Source organism: Cucurbita maxima, unplaced genomic scaffold, assembly GCF_002738345.1.
Source record: "Cucurbita maxima cultivar Rimu unplaced genomic scaffold, Cmax_1.0 Cma_Scf00024, whole genome shotgun sequence".
In the NCBI taxonomy this organism is placed as follows: Eukaryota; Viridiplantae; Streptophyta; class Magnoliopsida; order Cucurbitales; family Cucurbitaceae; genus Cucurbita; species Cucurbita maxima.
Window position 1 is genome coordinate 374,925 of NW_019272040.1, and position 21,925 is coordinate 396,849.

Genomic DNA, 21,925 nt, shown 5'->3' on the forward strand with positions numbered 1-21,925 from the left:
GAATGCTTGAGAGACTGATATTTAGGCTCATTATTGGATAAGGTTCTTTGTAATTCCATTCTGTTTCTTCAAGTTTAGGAACTTTTTTCAAGAAGAGATTTTTCTCTTGCCCCAATCCAAGCTCCACTGGGGTATTTTCTCTTGCAATCGATCGAATCACTAGAGAACCTTCACCCGATATCTCAAACTATTTTACTATTTTTTCTTTTTTTACGTTGGATGGGATCAAAAATCTATTTGCTTCAACATTTTGTAGGATTTTATGAATGGTTCAATTAAATTTTATTCTAATAAGTTCTTATAAACTTTATATATATATATATTTTTTTTATCAAATGGGCCAAAGAATCAAATCATTTTTTTTTTTAAATTTACTTATTTCTTAGACTCAAACTGTGTTAAATAGGTCAAAGTAAATGATATTACTATTAGGCACCTAATTTAATTTTCATATAGGAATTTATTGGACATTGAATTTTCGAAGATGTGGAATATAAACTCAAACATTTAATGGTCTATTAGACACAATCCTTTAGATGTACAAAAATTAAGTGAAAATTGATTTATAGTCTAACCTTTGGGAGATATATCAATTTAACAAAAAAAAAAAAAAAAAAACCTTAAACTAATAATTGTACCAATTTAAGCTCCTTACCAAAGTTAGAGGGAATAAACTAATTTTTGTCCAAAAAGGAAAAAAAAAAAAATATAAACTTAAAAATTTAAAGACTCAATTTGTAATTGAACAGCTCCAGCCCAGAAGAAACGTACGACAAAAGGAATCCTCAAGTAAATAACTTGGAATGCTTTATGAACTAATGTAGCGTGCTAATCAAAAGCTTCATATTTGGTTTAGCCCAAGGAAGGATGGATGATGTATCTATCAAGCAAAGTGGATAAAGATAAAAGGTTATACCTAAATCACAATGATGCAAACAAAGGGAGAAAGGGTTCTGTTGCAAAACATGATGGGATGGGGAAGAAACAAAGCGGTGCAGTTCAATAAGAGTTGTACAGAAGATAAATGAATGATGATTACTTGGTACACCTCCCCATGTTTTTTCTTCTCTGAAAGAATGAAGGGGAACTTCAGAGCCTCAATCAATTGTAGACCATATACTTAGGAGTTGCACTGAACTTTTGATATCCCTTGATCACCTTGTTCACCGCATCAAGGAAGTCCTTCTCTGTCACCGTCTTCCTTCGAGCGCGGATCGCATACATTCCAGCTTCTGTGCAGACACTCCTGATATCCGCCCCTGTAGGAAAGACATACCGTGTTTAGAAAAATAATTTTTTTCAGTACAACAGGCAAGGACTACTCGGTTAATTAACTAGTTGAATGGCAGGAGCCTACGTGAGTAGTGCTGGAAACATGTAAAAATGTCTTAGAGGGAAGGATATGTGCACCTAAGATCAAAATAGAGACACCTTATGTCGGAACGAGAAACAGAAATTGGCGAAGCCGAGAAGTGAGGAGGGTAGGATTAAGATTTGCCCTTAAGATTTCAACCCCGCCCTATTATGAAATTAGGATAATTGGACATTGACATGTAATTTCTAGTACTTCAGATGCCATCTTTTATCCGAACATGGTCCCTTAAGACTCCTTGAAAAAACATTATACAGAAAAGGTAATGCTGCAAGTATTAACCTGTAGAATTCGGGCAAAGCCTAGCCAAGAGTTCGAACCGGATGTCCCTCTCACAATTCATGGTTCTTGTATGGATTTTAAAGATCTGTGTCCTACTTTCCAAGTCAGGAAGCCCAAACTCGACCTTACGATCCAGCCTTCCAGGTCGTAACAGAGCTGGATCAAGTGTATCAGGCCTGAAAGAGAGATGAAAATTAGTTTGTCATTTTCATATCACTAATTCTGAAACTAGGATCCCATTTAATTTGCAACGAAGAACCAAAATGACTAGCAGATGATACATCCAGATACAACCCAAGTAGTGACTATGAAATATGAAAGACTTTTGCTGTCCACGGCCACTAGTAAAATGACTTACCTATTTGTTGCCATCAGAACTTTGATGTTTCCACGTGCATCAAAACCATCAAGTTGATTCACAATTTCAAGCATTGTGCGCTGAACCTCATTGTCACCACCGACACCATCGTCGAAGCGAGCACCTCCGATGGCATCAACTTCATCGAAAAACACTATGCAAGCCTTTTTGGAACGTGCCATCTAGGGTTCAGAACAACATATAAGTAATAATGCAGAAGTATGAACACCATTGATTTTATTAAATGAACTAAGAAAAACTACGAAGTATGATAAAAGCCAACCTGGAATAGTTCTCTGACCATCCGAGCTCCCTCACCAACGTATTTTTGAACAAGTTCACTTCCAATAACACGAATAAAGCAGGCATCTGTTCTGTTAGCCACAGCTCGTGCTAGAAGTGTTTTGCCTGTTCCAGGGGGACCATAGCAAAGAACTCCTTTTGGAGGATCTATTCCAAGCTTTACAAATTTCTCAGGATGAAGCATAGGTAACTCAACAACCTACAAGTAACAGTTTTTAATAAATTAAAAAAAAAAAAACACAAAAACTTAAGTTTCTATGAATTATAAAATTAGAAACAATCGGGCAAATCTGAAACTACTCAAAGGCAAATGCAAATAAAAAATTTCTACACACCTCTCGCATCTTTTCTATCTGCTCCTTGCATCCACCAACATCGTTGTAGGTCACATCAGGTTTTTCTTCTACCGTCATCATTGTCACACTGGGATCAATCTTGGGAGGCAAAGGAATTTGAATCTGATATTTATTTCTATCAACACTGTAAGAATAGAAAAAATGTCAGCGTTTTAGGACCAATGCCATACTTGCATGTACAAACACAAGAAAATGCCACCAAAAGCAAGAGATTTTTTTTTAAGGCAGATGCATCACTTATTGTATCATTCCCAAAGAGCATTGTGTAACATACAAAAGTGAAGAATGATGGTGTTTATTCCTAAATCAAGCAACATAAACATGATACATCATAACCATGCACATATGAAATAAGCTACTGTCTTGAGGTAAATATCATTCTGAGCTTATTATCATATAGTTGAAATTTAAGTACAAGACAGACAGCATGGTAAAGAATTGAACACCGTCAGATTATACCAATACAAGACGCTGAGAACAACTTGTAGAACATCCAAAACCTACCCAACACGCATGCCTTCTTCTATGTCTGTTGGAGAAACTTTGTCACCAAGTCCAACTACAAACTACATAACAAAAGTAAAGGAAGTTAGAGAACCACTGCAGGTTTAATGGAAAAAATGTGGATAATAAACTCTTAAAGTCTAAACTATCAACGAAATAATGACATAAACATAAAGACTGTAAATAAGTCCCTCCTTTTCCCTTTCCTCCACAACCACACTTAAAACGAATGCCTTGACTGACTTTGAGTGCATGCATTATACAACACAAAACTAATAACTAACCTTGGCAATTTGCTTCACATTAATAACATATTTGGCATCTTCAGAATTTGGATTGATGATCTTTGTGCATCTTGCCACCTGATTGACAACATATTGCTGCATCAGAAACTAAAAACCACAAAAAAAGTGTATCCAAACGTCATTAAGATCACACCTGAAGGGGCTGCTCTTCCTGCATCATTTGCTTATCAGATACAAGATCCCACTGGCTGGGAGCTGCTAAACCGGTGTCGGACTCCTTAATGCCTGTGATGCAACCCATCCAGATATTTAAGTTCAGGGATAAACAGATTATTCACGTATATATAGAAAAATATATGGGCTGTTTCTAATACAGAACGGGAAGCATACATACCACATAAATCATTGACCTTCTTTGCCATATCCTTGATTTCTTTCTCTACCTTCTTGATATAGGTTGAATAAGGTCCCAAACCCTGCAAAAGAGGATGGTGGTGTTACAAGAGCAAAACTGAGGATACACCAAAACTACTCATTTCGATAGACGAAAAACTGAGAAATAAGAATATGCCATTCCACTGTCCAAAAGATGAGCCTTGACATAAAACCCACTGGACATAGGTTCTCGGATAAGAAGAAAATCGAGATTCAGAGACCCTAATTGTATGAAAAAACTGCCCTGAAGAATTAGCTGAGATGTTCAATAGTGCATAAATTATCGTACTGCCTACAGATGGCAGCCCTCTGATTCACAGATTATCCAGACATTTCAACTCGGGAACCAAATGTGAACTTACTTCACATTTAAAATTCTTCCAGGTGAAGGAATACAGGCACTAAAACTCACGAATTATCAGAACTAGGAGCGCACATCATAAGCAACGCGATTCTAGTAAAGTCGCCGGATCTAATCCGATGATGAGATGTGAACGTATAAATGGGGTAGAAAACAGGATACGGATAGAAAATTAGTGCACCAATTAGGGTTTATAAAGTAGAAAACAAAGAAGGTCTGCTAAATGAACATACATAGGTCTTGAGAAGAGCTATATCATCCTCATCGAGAGGGCGAGGATTCTTCTCGTCCTTGATCTCATCCTCAGGGTCCGGCGCCATCAGATTGCAAGGTTAGACTTGGTACTCCGGAGTAGGATTCTGCAACTCTGTTGTGATTTTCTTGCGGACGAAGACAACTGATGATGAAGGAAGCTAGAAATGAGACATCGATGGTTCTATAGGAACATTTTATATGAAATACATGGGCCGCTCATTGGGTTTCCAGATTGGGCCGACCCAATTGAACGCCACCTTTATTTATTTTATTATTATTTTGTTAAATTACCAATATAGTCTTATAATTCTTATAATTGTTTATCAACCCAACCAACGCGTATGGTTCGGATTGAGTTCAAATAAATAAAAATTTCTCTCCGACTTACCATACAATTATATATACATATATTTATTCTCAAACTACCTTTAAAAATGATTTTTAACTATTAGTAAAATAATTTTTTAAAATATGTATTAAAGGTTTAAAAATAAATAATTTTTATGAATTATTTATTAAGAATTGTTTCGATTAAAAAAAATTACAATAATATGTTGGGCCTAAAAAATGTCTCAACTATCGAACCAAATTCTAATTTTTTCAAAACAATGCAACCATATATATTTTGATAATTAATTATTAACCAAACTTGTACTTCACCTATGAAAAATCCAAACTGAACCTTGCTTGAATTTATATGTCCCACCCATAATTTGAAGTCCAATGAGACATTGATATAATATCATCGTCCTCTTCTCTTGAATCAAAATCTTTACCTAATGAAAGAATTCAAAATCTTTGACTCTATTCCCTGACATTTCTTCTCACAATTTGCTTAGTGCGTAATCCGTAGAAGTAGAAGCAAACTAGTTACTCTTATGTCATCTAATTAGAGCAATAATTTCATCCAAACAGCTAACTGTTTGGACAGAGTTTATGACTTTAGTTTATATTACAACTTTGTTATAAGCTCATATGCAAGTGAACACAGTGAACCCCATATACACTAGACATTTTCGTTCACGGCCTTCGTGCATGCAATAAGACTTACTTAGAGTTTAGACACCATTAACATCATCAAATATTGTGCTCAAAATTCCCAGTCTGGGAACAGAAGAGGAGCAATCAAAGACCAGATGAATAATGCTGCAGTAGCCCAGCCGGTCACAACCCGAACCCACACCGATGCCCACCTGACACCAACCGACCTTTCGCCTTCGCCAACTGAGGAGGTCCATCCAGTCAGGAGCATTGCTGAGTACATACTAGCAAGACAGAAGATGACGTGGAAAAATGAATATGAATATGAAACTGGCCTTGCCTTCTCTTTTTCCTCGCGCTCACCCGAATTCTCAAGAGGAAGCAATGGCTCTCCTGCCATTCGATACAGAAGCAAGAATGTCATACCCAATAACCTTATATCATACATGAGACGCTACAGATAAAAGTCATGAACTTAAGAAGGGTTACAAACGTCACGAAGATCGAAGGAAACGGGCGGTTTGAGCTTAGATTAGCTAATTAAGAAATTATTTTCTTAACCAATAGGCAAGGCAGAGGTTTGGAACTCTTACTTGTAAGAGCCTAAGCCCACTACTACCAGATATTGTCCGCTTTGGCCTATTATATATCGCCGTCAGTCTCACGGTTTTTAAAACGCGTCTGTTAGGGAGAGGTTTCCACCACCCTTATAAGGAATGTTTCATTCCCCTCTCCAACCGATGTGGGATCTCACAATCCACCCCCTTGGGGCCCAACATCCTTGTTGGCACACCGCCCAGTGTCTGACTCTGATACCATTTATAACAGTCCAAGCCCACCGCTAGCAGATATTGTCCACTTTGGCCCGTTATGTCTCGCCGTTAGCTCACAGGTTTTAAAACGTGTCTGCTAGGGAGAGGTTTTCACACCCTTGTATGGAGTGTTTCGTTCCCCTCTCCAACCAATGTAGGATCTCACATTACCTCTCACACAATGCAACATTAACCATTTGCATAACCTTGTGTGTTTCAGAAGAACAATAAAATCCAAATAATAAAAATAAAATAGCTGACTTTTACCTGCACGAGGTGAACTTGGAGGGGAAAGCAAGGTTGTAGAAGAACCAGCACGAACAGCAGAATAGACAACCGATAGAAAAGTTGTGAGAAGACCTAAGGCAAGAGTGGCAGTAGAAACAGCCTTGGAATGCTTGTAGAGACCATTACATTCATAGTCTCTTGGTTCACTAGCAAGTCCACAGTAACAGAGATACATGCAGTATAGCGAGATGACCGATGCAGGCAAAACACTGCCACCGACCTGTTTTTTCATCATGTTGGAAGTCATAAGAGACGAGGAAAATGTAGGCACTCTGTATTTGAAAAGATATCCACGCGAAAGTCATAATTCAAGATAACACCATAACAGTTAAAAGACACCGCCAGAGGCGTAAATTTCTAAGCGAGGACGTTGGTCTCGAAGAGGGGTGGATTGTGAGATCCCAAGTCGGTTGGAGAGTGGAATGAAGCATTCTTTATAATTGTGTGGAGACCTCTCCCTAGCGAGCGTGTTTTAAAAACCTTGAACAGAAGCTCAAAGAGAACAATATCTGCTAATGGTGGGCTTGAGCTATTACAAATGGTATCGAAATCAGACACCGGGTGGTGTGCCAGCGAGAACGCTGTGCCCTGAAAAGAGGTGGACATCGGGCGGTGGGGAAGTGAGGATGTTGGACCTCGAAAGGGGGTGGATGTAAGATCTCACATCGATTGGAGAGGGGAACGAGTGTCAGCGAGGATGCTGGGCCCTGAAGGGGATGGATTGTGAGATCCCACATTGGTTGGAGAGGGGAGCAAAACATTTTTTATAAGAGTGTGAAAACCTCTTCTTAGCGAGGCACAATGAGTGTCCTAGTACAACAACTTGGACATTAGCCAAATCTATTATGAATGGAGGCAAAATTTGAAGAAATTATTTCTAATTTGTAGGACAGAAAGATAGACGAGAGGGAGAGGCAGGAAATATATATAGACATGCACAATAATGACTTGCCATCTAAGAGATACAGTTTGATTGATGAAAGATGAAAGAGGGAAAAACTTACTGAAGGGTGTAGTGCAACAACGGTAAAAACAAACGCAAAAATTAGGGTCGTGACAATAAAGAAGGTGTTGAGCCCACAATCATGTCCTGATGGTGTGAACCAATGGAAGAGGAACCCAGACGAGACAAACGTGGCCACATAACAGAAAAGTGAAACAACAAATAAGGCAATGTACCTAATAAGAAGAGGGGAAACTCGAACATTAGTTACAAAGCCAAAAAGAGACTCAGGAAAGAGAGTGAATGTAACCGTTCAAGCCCACCGCGAGCAGATATTATCTTTTTTGGACTTTTCCTTTCAGATTTCCCTTAAGGTTTTTAAAACGCATCTGCTAGGAGCCAGACATCGGGAGGTGTGCCAACAAGGACACTGAGCCATGAAGGGGGTGGATTGTGAGATCCCACATCGATTGGAGAGAGGAACGAGTGCCAGTGAGGATGCTGGTCCTGAAGGGGGGTAGATTGTGAGATTTCACATCGGTTGGAGAGGAAAACGAAGCATTCTTTACAAGGATGTGGAAACCTCTCCCTAGCCGACGCGTTTTAAAAACCTTATGAGGAAGCCTGAAAGAGAAAACTCAAAAATGACAATATCTGCTAGCGGTGGGCTTGGACGGTTACAATAAGAAGGCACAAGAAGAAACTATAATTCTACAAACCAAAACTGCTCATCATATCCGACCCAGGTTTCATTCCATCTATGAACAAAATCCAGCAAAAGAACAACTTGAACGAGAAGAAACAATCCCGAGCCAAATTTTGATATAGACTCTGTAAATGCAGAATATATTAATGCCATTTTAAAGAAAGAAATAAGGGAAAGGATCTAAAATTAAACCATCACAAACTGGAAGTCTTCTTACCGTAAAAGGTAATAATTTCGTTGGGAATGAAAAACATTAGTACCACTAGAAGGAACCAACAAATGAGTTTCACCATCCATCCACCATGGTGAATATTATCACGGGGATCCCTTTGACTTTTCACACCAACCATAATCACAGATAGAATGGTGAAGAAGAGAAAATTTCCCAAGCTAACCCGCAGGACTGCATCAGTTTGAAACCAATCCCTGCTAGGTGTTTCATGGAAAGTGTTGATCCCTGAAAAAAGACAAACAATAAAAATCTGTCATAATACTTGAAACTATCAGTCAACAGCAATGGGGATGCTTTGGAGACAGCTTTTAAAGTCGACAATATTTCATTATCATCTGATAATGATTCTTAGTAGTAAGTACCCCTTAGAGCAGTTAAAGAACAAACAGCAAGTTTGAGGATTAGAAGAAGTAACAGAAAAAGTGCTAAATAGAAAAGGATGATTACAACCAATCACAGAGCCAATTTCCTAATGAGCCATGCATCGTGCTTGGACACATCTGTTGGGAACGGGCCCATGTATGCTAGGTTTGTCTTCACTAACCAAACACAATTTGTGCGAAATCCAAGCTTGTTCGGTCACACACGCCGCTCGTGTGTGCATGTTCAATTGTCTACAACTCTAGTCGACTTGCCTCTACATTAGGTCAAGTCATCTGGCTCGACCTTACCTCTACTACAAGCCAAGGTCTCTTGTAAACAATGTCGCACTCTCATCGTCATCTCGGTTCCCAACAACACGACCCATGCATTGTGCTCGGACACATCTGTTGAGAACGAGTCCATGTGTCAATCATCTCATCGGGACATCTCGAATATCCATCCATCTAGTTTCTCATCGGGTATCGAACCTGCTCTAGATAGCAAGTGTATAATCTAACCTCTGACACATGGGTTGGGGCGTAATACCGACACACCTCTACTGTCTAATAATATCCTTGAAAAACTCATTTAAAAGGAAGACGCCCGAGACACTCGTCTTGTAACATTCACTCTCGCTGTGGCACATATGTGCCACATAGTAAGATTAATTCCTTCTGAGGAGTTACAAGATATTGTCTTATTCTAAGGAAAATTTTCAAGAATTCCATATAGATTCATCAAAGCGAGCACAAGATAAGATGGCACTACGAGCGAGAGCGAAATACACTACGCAATCATCTGCAATGGCTTGTACTACTACTACAAATCTGTAGACATTTAAGAAAGGGGAAAGTCATGACTCACAAGGGATCTTCTCCATAAGAGGAGCAGCAACTTCTCTAAGAATCCAAGAAACAATCAGAGAGAGTGCAAAGAGGGCACAGTATGCAATCCTTGCAGACCTTCGGCTAATACTGGAAACAACCGTGCGGCAGGCATCGCAAGCGCAAGCTGCACAGCACGACGCGAGGCAAGAAGCCGCCCACATCTTCTTTCCTTACGCAGCCACCAGATTACAAGCTTATCTGCCAATGCCAAGGAGCCAGACCCAAGTCATAGGAAAATCAAATCGTAATAACTCTCAGCATTCAAATAAGCCTGATTCTCCATAACCGAACAACATTAAGCTCCAGAAAACGATAAACCTAATCATATTAAATCAAGAATACAGACAACAGAGCAATCCAATAAATCCTCTGACCAACATTATCAGTAAACCAAAATCAACAACATCTTATTCAATTTTGCAGTGACATTAGAACATAGAGGGGTTTTCTTTGCTGAAATAAGCAATCACGGAAGAACAGATATAAGGAAACTAATCGCAGAATTACCTCGGAAGAGATAAGGAGGAGAAAATTCTTATGATCACCAAGCAACCCACCCGAACAATCGTATGAGAGATCAAGATTCGAAACTAAATCCGGTTTATATATATATATATATGGATAGATTGAGGTAAAAGTAATTTATAAACTTATTTTTTAAAAACAAAAAATCATGTAGAAAAAAGAAAAAAAATTTGAATTCTAAAGACCATATAAAAAATAAATATTTGAAATTTTAAAAAAAATTGAAATCTCCGTTAATTATTTTTTTTTTAGTTTTTAAAATCTTCACAGGTAAAAAATCTATATAATATAAACTCAACAATTTTAAACAAATAGATATCGAACAGATCAACTAGAAATATATTGAAACGTATCCTACATGAATCAGACAAAGTTCAAGCATCTGCATGGAACCCATGCCTAGGGCAAGTCAAGCCGGCTTGTGCTAATCGTTAAAAACAACACACCCAAAAATCTTAATTCTGTGTACATAAGGAAGAAGAATATGCTTACAGAACCATTAGCTTGTGCTACACCTCTCACTAAAATCGAGCTAATTTAGTTATCATTGTATGTGGCCGAGCTTGGTACTTAATTCTTAATTTAAGTAACTTTATCTCTTTTATATACTGATCTAGATGAGCTAGATTAAGGTATTAACGTGGAACATCAATGACTAAACTAATGATTTGACAGGATTTAACCACTAAACATATGATTTTGCAGGTATAAGATTAACTAATATCTTCAAGACAAGAACATCAATCAACTGATTTTGATATTAAATTTTGAGCTCAAATTCAGATATAACATGTTAAATTCACACTCCGAACAAGATCTTGTTCGAGAGCGATACTAATTTATAGGTATATTTCTACATTTTATTATAAATATTTAAAAAAAAAAAAAAGGAGGGAGAAAGTTGGAAATTGGTTTCTCTCTCCTAGCTGTAAAATATTTAATTTAATTTCAATTTAAAAAACACAGAACGAAAATAAACCGTATATGGGTCGGTTTTTATGGTGGCCCTAGACCACATCGAAGAGCCGTCATTGATTTCAGATATATCTGTCTCTCTCTATATATATATATCATTCCCACGCTTTCTTTTTCCCTCTGCAAAGTTTTCCAACTGTGGAGACCGCGTGGACGGCCTTTCGGGCATTTTTCTCCAGCAGCCGAGGCGTGTTGAAACAGATAAGCACCACAAAAATATCTGTTCAGCTCGTTCTGTTTGGAATTAGCGGGTTTTGATTTTGTAAGTCTCTCTCTCTCTCTCTCTCTCTCTCTCTCTCTCTCTCTCTCTATTTCTCTTTGATCTGCTGTTTCCAACTGATGTGTATCGCTTGAAATTTGCTCGGTATGGTTGTTTATTTTTGTTGGATTTTGGTTGAAATGTTGGTTGTTTTGATTGAATTCGTTGGGGGATTTGGATGGGTTTAGATCGGAGCTGTGTTCATACAGCTTTCTGTTGAAGGGATTGAGTGATTGTTGTTGTAGGTTTAACAATGTGCCTCGATCTGATTTTAGTGTAAATTTTGAGAATTCGATCTTCTGAAACCTTGCCATCTCGTGAGTTTTGTTTTGTGATTTAGTTGTGGTTGTTTATTTGTTTGGTTCTTTACGTTCTTTTGGGTGGGAGGAATTTTAGCGTAGTAGAGGTTTCGAAATGATAGGGTTTGGGATTAATTTAGGAACACGGAGGAAGAGTTTCATTTTTGAACCTCTGTAACTTTCTACTGTTTAAAATGTTCGAATTTTGGGGTTCTTGTTCACATTAAATTTTACTGGCTTACAGTTGCATCTGAATTTTTGGGGTTCTTTCTGGTCGTTTTCATCTTTGATAATTAATAAGTAATTAAATCTGCATCATCGACTTTAGCCAATGGACTGCAATTTACCGGGATATATCCATTTTTCAAGAACTCGGTCTGCCTATCTTAATGCTTGAAATTTCTGAAGTTATCAAGTCACAACAAGAAGAGTTATAAGAGTTGTGTTAATTTCATGTTCTAGCGACCTTCAGACATGTGCTTGTGGGTTATCTATTTGGATAAATTTTGAGGCACCTTTTGAACTTAGTTGCCTGCTTCTCGGTGGACTAGTCAGACTATGGTTTTTTTAGATTGCCATTATGATATTGGTGTTTATGTGACAGGAATGTTGTCTTTCTCTACAATACATTGAAAGTAATTGCTTGATGAGCTACTTTTCTTCCGATTAGAATATATCAAATTTATACCAAACTGAGCTTAGCTCAACGGTTATTGACATGAACTCTTTCCCTTGAGGGTCGTAGGTTCTAACCCCATGTTTGAAAATTGCATTCTTTGGCTTATTTCTGCATCATAGATTGAAATAAACAACGTTGTCCTGCATTGGGAGTGTTGATTGCCTCATTCTTACATCTGTTGGTAATGGAAGATCTGGAGAACAGTGATGAATGGTTACTTGGTTGCATTTGTCTTGCATCAGTACAAGAGCCGAGAGATAAAGAATTGTGCTCGTATGAGTTCCATTTTTTAGGGAAAAAAAAAAAAAAAGTGCCACTGTTTGGATTTCTTACTTATATATGATGTTTGGAATGTTTTGTTCTTGGTGAAATCATCATCAACAACATTAGAAACTGAGAACAGTTACCCTTCCTCAAAATGTTCTGCTAGCATGCTAAATGAACTTCAATCTATTGTGAAAAAAGTTCAAAAATCATGTAGTAAGTTATCTAATCCGTGCTTTACATTTCAGGCTGACTGAGGAGGTTGGATCATGCAACATGGTTCTTGACAGTGTCCTGTCTTCTCCTCACAGGAGGTCCCCATCATTCCGAAAGGCCTTTCCTCCGAATGAGTTGGGTAGTTGGTCGACACTCATTCAGCGACATCGCTTCCTCCTCACAGCACTTGTCCTCTTGACTTTTCTTTGCACGATTTACCTTTACTTTGCTGTCACCTTAGGCTCTTCCTCTTGCTCTGGATTGACTGGGGCGCAAAAGGCTCAGTGTCAACTGGAGCTTGCAAAGACTTCCATGGCTAAAGGGAAACTGAAAATTCTTTAATACTCGGGTTAGTGCTCCGAAATTCGTGCATTTTGTTTGTAATTCTGAACAATTTGGGTTGAAGATTTAAAAAGAGAAAAAAAAAAGAAAGAAAGAAAATGAGTTCAAGTTAGTCAGTTTGCCATACAAAGTTGTGTAGTAAAATGCAAGTGAACTCTGTATACATTATTATCTGAGAAATGAATTTCTTAACACAAAGAATGCATTAACCAGTCATTTTGTGTTTGCTGATTAGTAATGTATGTGGTCTTGGGTGCATGAAAATGAACTGTGTTATCCTGCAGAAACGAATTTAATGCTTTATTTGAACAATTCACTGGTGCCTAAGATGCCTGAAATCTGTTTGGTTGACTCATGAATAGCTGTGTGTACTCTTAGTAGCAATATATATATAAGAAAATTAGAAATCTCATTAAATATTCGTGATATGTTTCAAAAAAATGAATTAAATTATTATAATTTCAAAATATGAAAACTTAACAGCTTGTTTGGTTCATGAGAAACGAGAGATGAAAATATTAGGAAATAAGACTTAGGGGTGCGATCTCTATTCATTCATGTATCTTTGTGGCGTCACATAATCTTTCCAGGTTTTTAATGTTCGGAAATAAGACTTAGGAGTGTGATCTCTGTTCATTCATGTACCTCTTTCAGGTTTTTAATGTTATCCATTCTCTAGATGAGAATATTAGGAAATAAGACTTGGTCTGCGATCTCTGTTCATTCATGTACCTAAGTGGCGTCACATAATCTTTTCGGGTTTTTAATCTTCTCCATTCTCTAGCTATGGATTTTTTTCAGTTATTTTAGCTTTCAGACTCTTATGAATTCTCTTATGGAGTTCTGTTCCCTAAATTGTTGAAGCTTTAAATTTTGGAATTTGAAAACTATTTATAGAATTTGACGAGCCTTGTAGGATTTTGGGCTAAATTAGTTTTTGGTCCAACAACCATACGACCCAATGATATTGGGCTATCTTAAGTTGCATGGTAGATTAATATAATTTAATTTGTGAACACCTGTAAATTTTTTTGTAAGGAGTTCAATTTTTTCTGTATTTATTTTAATAATTAATTTTAATAATGATGTGACAACTTGTTTTGACAAAAATTTATAATTTGATAGGCACGGAATTAAACTTAATAATTAACCATAAATCTATCACTCAACCTCCAACTTCATACCCAATTTAAACCTAGTTTAATTGGACCGAAGTGAATTCTTTGTAAAGAAATTTCCTCATTTTTGTATATATATATATATTTTTTAAATAATTTTAATTGATAATTTCTCAATATATACGAGCTTATAAATATAGGGCAAGGTCGAAGACAAAGACAAAAAATGTAATCCCTTTCTCCTTCTCAACCCGTATCTTATTCGTTTTGGAAACACACTTCCTAACTTCCTATTCCATCTTTTCCCGAATCTCCTTTAACGGAAGAAATAGAAGCTTGAGAAGGAATACCAAAACTTAGTTCACTCGCTGAGTCTCTTTACATCCATGGCTGAATGGTTAAAGCGCCCAATTTATCCATATTGATATTCATTTTCTTGCTTGCACCTACTAGACAGAAAGAGGAGAGATCCTGAGTCTCATTTAACTAACGAGGATAAATCTATTTCTACTTCATGAACTACATGTATTTTTATTTAAAATATATTTCGAAAAAAAAAAAACCTTAACATTACTAATTTTAAACATGTTCCCTAAAATGCTATAGTTTTGATTTATTTATTTAACTCGTTTTTGAAAGAATGAAGCAAATGAAACAGAGTGGGGTCCACTTCCGAACAAGAACATAGACAAAGACAGATTCTCAAATGTCCCATTTTGAAAAAAGCCCACTTCCCGCGTTTCCTCCTTTTCCATCAAACAGTCAAATCCCACTGTTTATTTATTTATTTATTTATTATTATTTCTTTTTTAAGGTTACCGTTGGTTCCTCATGCAAAAACAAAACATCCAAACAAAATCCAAAGTTTCCACTTTTTCCAATGCCCATTTCAAATTCAAATATTTCCTTTTTCCCCCAAAGCTTCTGACCTTTCCCAATGTCATCTTCCCACAGCTCACTTCAGCTTATAAAATAAAATAAAAAATTAAAGTTTGAATCTTTTCTTAATCACTCTAATTTAAATGTTCTAAAACAGAACTAAATGTTTTTAATGGTCTCTTTCTTCCTCGCATATAAATTCCAGGTTATGAATCCAGAGATAGAGACTAGACCACAAAATACCTTCCCCCATTTTCTCATTCTCTTAACTCTTCCCCTGTTCTTGTCTCAACAGACAAAAGAATGAGTGGTGACAAGAAGACGATCATTCATCGCCAAACTTCCTATAATCCTCTCTATGTCAATCCCCTTACTGACCTCCGGCACAACCGTAGCTGTAGCGACGGCGGATTCCGGCAAAGTAAAGAAAACTTGACACCCAATACGAAGGAGAAACAGAGCGATGAAAATGGAGTGCTCTGCGACAAAGAAAACGCGAATCCGAGTAATGGGTCTTGTGCTAATCCTAAGAAATTTGGGGATTTCAAGTCGTTTTCGACTGGGAAGGCGTTGAAGCCTTCGTCGCTTCATCTGTGTATGCAGATGAATGAACCAGATAAGATTTTTGGGTCTAAGTTGTGGGAGGGGACTGATTCAGAGCACTCTAGTTCGTTGAAGATTTGGGACTTTTCGGATTCTGAAGCTGCTCCAGCTTCTTCTTGGTCCACATTGCCTAACAGGTGGGTTCTCTTATTAGTTCTCTGTTTTTGAGAATTAAATTAAGCTTACTATCTCACAACCTTGTTGAACAACACATTGAATACTCATTTTGATTACCATTTCAACTACACTACCTCACAGCTTCTTTTGAGGATGTTAAGGATGTGATTAAGTGTTTTGTTTTGTTTTTTCAGGTCGTTGTTGTGTAGGCCATTGCCTGTGGATGTGGGGAGATGTACCTGTGTCATTGTGAAGGAGAAGTCACCGGATGGACTTCGTGGTGGTGCTTTCTATTCTCTCTACACCAATGTAAGTTTGTCTCTTTCCCATTCTTATACTACTTTGGTTCATGAATTTCTTTATTTTGTTAGTATTTTCAAAATTCAAATCTAGTTCGGAAAACTCGAAGCAAAATGGTTAGAAATGGTGCCCTTTTAAACGGGTTATTGTAACATCACAAGCCTACTGCTAGCAGGTATTGTTTGCTTTGGCCTGTCCGTCAGTTTCATAGTTTTAAATCGCATTTTCTAGGTAGAGGTTTCCATACACTTATATGTAATGCTTTGTTCTCCTCTCAAACTGAGAGTGGGATCTGAAAGTTAGTTTGCTTATGCCAAATCTTCATGGTTCAGTTTTAGACTTTTTGAGGATGGTTGTGTTTATGTTTCTCTAACCTTGAGATTTTGATTATCTATCTTATAATCAAGGGTGTTTTATGAGAAATTTAGGACTTTCTAACTCAACCCTCCAAGAAAAATAGAACAATAGAAACTCCCAACCCTGCACCTACTTAATAGTTCTTGGTAACCATCTTGGTATCAGGAAGGGAAGGGAAGGCAGGACCGGAAGTTGGCGGTGGCTCGGCATCGACGACAGAATGGGAGGTCAGAGTATAAAATAGCTCAGAGTGCAAGAGGGATATTGTGCAATGCAGATGATAGTTTTGTTGGATCCATGACTACAAACCTTGTTGGTTCGAAATATCATATATGGGATCAGGTTTAATGGAATGTTGAATTGTGTTGAATTAGAAAGAAGTTCGCTGAGTACCTATGATTATGACATGGTTTCTTTTCATGTTCATTCTCAGGCGAGCCGACTGAAACCCATCCCGAGCCAGTCGAAATCGCTTCTTGCTGCTGTAACGTAGGCCGCCACCCCATCCTTCCAGCTCTCTCTCTATTTCTCGTTTGGAGTAACTGATTTGCCTGTTTTTTCTACAGATTCATGCCTACAATAACCACTTGGACAGGCAGTCATAGAAGCATGAAGGCTTTCATCCCCAAGCATCAAACAATTCAGCTGAAAAACACCAATCAGGTGCTTAAGAACATATGAAAATCTTTTCAACTCTTACAAGGCTTTGTGTACCAACAATGTGATATGATGCCTTCATAGTTATAGAAATGTCAATAGAAACATGTGAGATCCCATGTCGATTAGAGAGGTGAACGAGTGTCAGCGAGGACACTGGACCCAATAGGGAGGTGGATTGTGAGATTCCACATTAGTTGGAGAGGGGAACAAAACATTCTTTACAAAGGTGTGAAAACTTCTCCCTAGCAGACACGTTTTAAAAATCTTGAGAGGAAACCCAAATAGAATAATATCTGCTAGCAGTAAGTTTGAGCGGTTCCAAAACATCAATGAAACAATAGTTCAATAAAAGTCATTGAGTTGCTATTAGTATTTCATATTCGTATTGTAGGCATTTCGAATACTTCTCGATATTTTTCCGAACGTTTTCGAAACTTTTTAAATAGCTGCTTGATTGTATGCTGTAGCAGGTGCAGCACATAGCAGGGCTGCCAAGGGAGTGGGAGGAAGAAAAGACCAAAGTCCACCAGCTTGTCTCTAGAGTTCCTCAATACAACAAGGTGAATTGGAAATTGCAATTCAAAACTCTTGAATAGAGACTTGAAGTCTTTTGGGATATTCCTCAATGTTTCATTGCTCTTGGTTGTTCTTCAGATTTCTAAGCAATATGAGTTGGACTTCAGAGACAGAGGAAGAGCAGTTTCAGGTCTTACGATCCAAACCTCTGTGAAGAATTTTCAGTTAACTTTAGAGGTATAAATCTACATTCTAATGAGATAGAAAGAGAATGAATTTCAACTGGAAGAGGCTGAGTTTGTTAGTGGGCTTTTGGCACAGGAAAATGGCAAGCAAACAATTCTCCAACTTGGAAGGATTGGGAAGTCCAAGTATGTGATGGATTATAGGTAAGCAGATCAATTCCTAGTCAGTTTTAAGAAAATAAAACTTGAAAAAAAAACCCTTCTTTGTGTTCATTGGAAATAAAACCGACCAAAACCAACTGGATGTCCTATCATTTAGTCAGTTGTACTTTCATGCTACTTTCTAAAAGGTCATCGACTTGTTAGAAAACGAAACCATTAGATATAAGATTGAATTTTGTGTCTAGTAGAACATTAAAGTTTAAATTAGCTCATAGACTTGTGGGATGTTGATATGAATTATGGGGTGTTTTGTGTTTTGGCAGGTATCCATTGACAGGTTACCAAGCATTTTGCATATGCCTGGCTTCCATAGATTCAAAGCTTTGTTGCTCAGTATGATAATCCTTGGCTGCTTCTCAGCTCTTTTGCTGTTCAATCTCTGAACAACCTTCCTTGCAATGCCCTGACTTACTAAATATCGGTGCAACTCTAATTGAAGATGTATTTGTAAATTCTCTTGACTTAAGAGTTTTGAATTTTGATGATTAACAATGTTTTGCTTTAATGGTTTTGGTGAATCATGTTTCTCTTTTGGATCAATTGGCCTAATAATTCACAAATATTAGAGCATCAAAAAGGAGAATATAGCTTATCTAAACATAAGATTAAATTATACAAAATACTTTCGAACTTCAAGAACTTTAATGATTTGACATAATCGAACAAATTTATTATACTTACAATCGATTTTCCTGGAGGAGTTGAGCTGGTATACCGGGAAGACTTTCAATGTCCAGCTAACCAAATCACAATCACTCGCCAAATGTGTAGCCCGGACCCTGCATAATAAAGGGATGCCTAAACTCAGCAAGAAGCCCATATTTTTTTTTAAGATAATAATTTACTTCGACTGAATTTCTGAACTATGGGAAAAAATCTCAACATTTTAAAAAGTAATAATTTTAGACTGCGCTGCTATTTTGTCAAAGATGCATTTATTCAATACTAAAACAGAACCACTTTAAAACAAATAATTATTTAAAACAGAAACACTTTAAAACAAATAAAGTCATTTTCGAATAAGTTTTTAAAACTACAAAAATAAATAAATAAAATAAAATCTCACCCATGAGCCCATGAGATAGACTCTGATCCCCCTTTTTTTATTTTATTTTTTGTAATTTAGAAATGCGTGAGTGATTTTTGCTAAAATTCCAACCTCAATTCTGGATGCACCCAAGATTTCTATGGTAACATGCAGATAATTTCTATTGGGGGGAAAATAATTAAACGTTTTCTTCTCCCATTCTTGTGAATCAAAGAGAAGGCTTTACAAAAATAAAAACAACTTTCTCTAAAATTTTAATTAATTACCTACCTCAGGCCATGTCCTCCGGACCTCCATTATCGCCGTTTTTGATGATCGTCGTAATCCGCCATGGCCATGGCCATGGCCAGCCCAAGTTATTTCCTCCTTTCTTGATTACACCTAATTAAGCATCGAGTGCGCTATGAAAAACTGACGAAGGAAAATACGAGTTTAGGTACCCGAAAATTCCGTCGTCGCTTCCGGCAATGTCGTCAGAATCTTGAGTACTACAATCGAAGTAGGTTTGAATGTCGTCCGGTATACAGCGGCGCGGCCGGACGGATTCCGGCAGCGTCTGTGAAGTCTCGGCGGCGGATGTCCTTTCTAGTATGTGTTTAAATTTTGACGAATGGAGTAGCAGCTCCAACGTCGCCGACGATGATGAGGGGTGGCCGCCGTGAGGTTCCGGCGCGGTGGTTGGTTGGTCGGAGCTCGAATATTGCGACGGAAAGGTAATTTCGAGAGGGGATTTGGGGTCAAATTCTGAGGCAGTGTCGCCGGCGTTTGGACTTGATGGACGGTCATTGTCTGGGATATGCTGTTCCCCTGGACGGAGACATTTGATGTAACGGCTGATATCGAAATTTGTAACGGCGTTAAGGCCACGATGTTCTATTGCCGCCAGGTCGTAAGCTCTAGCAGCTTCTTCTTGCGTAGCTGTAAAGTGAAAATAAAGCAAATAGAAATAACAATAAAAAAAATTAGATATTAATTTCTAAATTCCCCGAATAATATGTATGCAAGTTTTGGTGAGAAGACAATGAATTTATGATATCATGTGTCGAAATGAATAAATCTTAAATAGCTGGCCATGCTGCAGTTGAGGTTTGGTGATCTACATGCCAACTACTAGATTTAGTTGCGTATATGGTTTAAATATTTTAGCTTTTTTAAAGACAAAAATTTAAATTTTTGTTGAAGAAAAATAGTATGAACAAAATTTGATAATCATCTCTTTAAAATAAACCTTAGGAAGTCTAAATGAAAATAGTTTTCAACTAAATAAAAGTTTGAAAACTTCATTTAAAGTGTGATATTCCACCTTGGTTGGAAGGAGAACAATTTTAAAGTCTGAGGGGAAACTCAAAAGGGAAAGCCCAAAGAGGACAATATCTGCTTGCGGTGGATTTGAGGTGTTACAAACGGTATCAGAGCCAGACACCGGACGATGTGCCAGCCTTCTCGTTATTCCTTGAAGGGGGTAGACATGAGGCGGTGTACCAGTAAGGACGCTGGCCTCAAAGCGGGTGGATTTGGGGGCAGTCCCACATCGATTAGAGGAAGGAAAGAGTGTCAGCGAGGACGCTGGACCTCGAAGGGAGGTGGATTGTGATGTCTCACATTGGTTGGGGAGGAGAACAAACTACCATTTATAAGGGTGTGAAAACCTTCTCCTAGAAAATTCGTTTTAAAGTCTTGAGGAGAAGCCGTCTTGAGGGGAAGCCTGAAGTTTAACTAGATTTTAGGATAAATTACCACAGTTTTCAAACACTTTATTTTATTATCGAGATGAGAGAACGGTTTTTATTGAAATGTATAATAAATACACATTATATAATTAGATGATAAACATAGAACAATCTTTAATAATTAATTTTATGGGTTTTTTCAGTAAAAAAAATTAGAATATAAGGGCAGACGATAATATAAATTATTCTATGAAATGAAAAGATTAGATGACATATTGAACTAACAAACAAAAGAAATAAAACTATTCTTATTCATTCAAAATATTAAAGAGTGATGCATGAAATAAGACACAAAAATGGTATGATGTGTGATAGCAACTCTATAATAATATAATGAAGGAGGCTGTTGACCACATCATGAAAAACCTATAATTTAAAGAAACAATTGTTTTTTTTTTCCCATTTATATATGTTTAGCTTTTACGTGGTTTTTTCTCTAATTAAATTATAGATTTAGTCTATTTTCAACTGTTAAAAGTTGGGTTTGTGCAGTAAAAGAGAAAAATACCGTATGTTCCAAGGTAAAGATATTTGTTGCCGAACACTCTGCCGATTCGAGCTTCCCATCTCCCATTATGATGGTGCCTGCAGCAATTCAAATGGATATAAATTAAGCCAAATTCTTTCAATTTAAAAAAAAAAAATGTAAATACGCTATAATTCCAGTTTAGGAATCACACGATTCTCCACAATAATATGATATTGTCCACTTTGAACACAAGCTCTCATGATTTTGCTTTGAGCTTCCTCAATAGTATTCCCTACTTATAAATTCATGATCTTCCACTAAATTAACTAATGTGAGACACACTTCTAATAATCCTCCACACTCCCACGCTCCCAAAGATGATAATGGATTCTATCTTCTCATGCAAAAAAAAAAAAAAAAAAAAAAAAAAAAAAAAAAAAAAAAAAAAAAAAAAAAAAAAAAAAAAAAAAAAAAAAAAA

General features: G+C 37.2%; 5 protein-coding genes across 9 annotated transcripts in view; 2 read left to right on the forward strand and 3 right to left on the reverse strand.

Moving 5' to 3' along the window:
• Positions 1 to 821: 821 nt before the first annotated feature.
• LOC111497598 (26S proteasome regulatory subunit 7) lies at positions 822 to 4,641 on the reverse strand. Its single transcript, XM_023148429.1, has 10 exons — positions 4,450 to 4,641; positions 3,815 to 3,896; positions 3,614 to 3,705; positions 3,460 to 3,537; positions 3,176 to 3,237; positions 2,651 to 2,795; positions 2,296 to 2,514; positions 2,013 to 2,194; positions 1,655 to 1,830; positions 822 to 1,259 (listed from the first exon to the last, which is right to left on the reverse strand). The coding sequence occupies exons 1-10, from the start codon at positions 4,534 to 4,536 to the stop codon at positions 1,102 to 1,104; spliced, it is 1,281 nt and encodes a 426-aa protein (XP_023004197.1). The 5' UTR covers positions 4,537 to 4,641; the 3' UTR covers positions 822 to 1,101.
• Positions 4,642 to 5,371: 730 nt separating this feature from the next.
• Positions 5,372 to 10,297, reverse strand: LOC111497978 (probable serine incorporator). Its single transcript, XM_023149009.1, has 7 exons — positions 10,191 to 10,297; positions 9,661 to 9,881; positions 8,419 to 8,658; positions 8,215 to 8,326; positions 7,557 to 7,731; positions 6,532 to 6,772; positions 5,372 to 5,845 (listed from the first exon to the last, which is right to left on the reverse strand). Exons 2-7 carry the CDS (start codon positions 9,842 to 9,844, stop codon positions 5,562 to 5,564), a joined length of 1,236 nt encoding a protein of 411 aa, XP_023004777.1. The 5' UTR covers positions 9,845 to 9,881; positions 10,191 to 10,297; the 3' UTR covers positions 5,372 to 5,561.
• A 983-nt stretch (positions 10,298 to 11,280) lies between these two features.
• Positions 11,281 to 13,467, forward strand: LOC111497967. Of its 2 annotated transcripts, none has more exons than XR_002720703.1 (2): positions 11,281 to 11,445; positions 12,933 to 13,467. XR_002720703.1 is itself a non-coding variant. In XM_023148994.1 (2 exons), the coding sequence occupies exon 2, from the start codon at positions 12,961 to 12,963 to the stop codon at positions 13,240 to 13,242; it is 282 nt and encodes a 93-aa protein (XP_023004762.1). In that variant the 5' UTR covers positions 11,464 to 11,547; positions 12,933 to 12,960; the 3' UTR covers positions 13,243 to 13,467. The 2 variants fall into 2 exon arrangements, 1 of the variants encoding a protein (XP_023004762.1); XM_023148994.1 differs by lacking the exon at positions 11,281 to 11,445 and adding an exon at positions 11,464 to 11,547.
• A 1,152-nt stretch (positions 13,468 to 14,619) lies between these two features.
• The window catches only part of LOC111497954 (AP2-like ethylene-responsive transcription factor At1g79700), a 9,446-nt gene continuing 2,140 nt past the window's right edge, over positions 14,620 to 21,925 (reverse strand). The window contains exons 7-10 of one of the 3 annotated variants that reach the window (XM_023148975.1): positions 21,486 to 21,562; positions 19,518 to 20,165; positions 18,881 to 18,978; positions 14,620 to 14,806 (exon numbers count right to left, since the gene is read on the reverse strand). In XM_023148975.1, the coding sequence (XP_023004743.1) occupies positions 19,633 to 20,165; positions 21,486 to 21,562 (610 nt within the window). In that variant the 3' untranslated portion in view covers positions 14,620 to 14,806; positions 18,881 to 18,978; positions 19,518 to 19,632. Of the gene's footprint in view, positions 14,807 to 17,173; positions 17,262 to 18,784; positions 18,979 to 19,517; positions 20,166 to 21,485; positions 21,563 to 21,925 lie in introns of those variants that run through there. The other 2 variants (XM_023148974.1, XM_023148973.1) reach the window with 2 other exon arrangements.
• Positions 14,966 to 18,735, forward strand: LOC111497953 (tubby-like protein 8). Of its 2 annotated transcripts, none has more exons than XM_023148970.1 (9): positions 14,966 to 15,979; positions 16,154 to 16,268; positions 16,782 to 16,958; positions 17,050 to 17,105; positions 17,183 to 17,279; positions 17,744 to 17,836; positions 17,931 to 18,029; positions 18,114 to 18,181; positions 18,463 to 18,735. In XM_023148970.1, exons 1-9 carry the CDS (start codon positions 15,543 to 15,545, stop codon positions 18,536 to 18,538), a joined length of 1,218 nt encoding a protein of 405 aa, XP_023004738.1. In that variant the 5' UTR covers positions 14,966 to 15,542; the 3' UTR covers positions 18,539 to 18,735. The 2 variants fall into 2 exon arrangements, with proteins under 2 accessions (XP_023004738.1, XP_023004740.1); XM_023148972.1 differs by having other exon boundaries at positions 15,326 to 15,979; positions 17,747 to 17,836.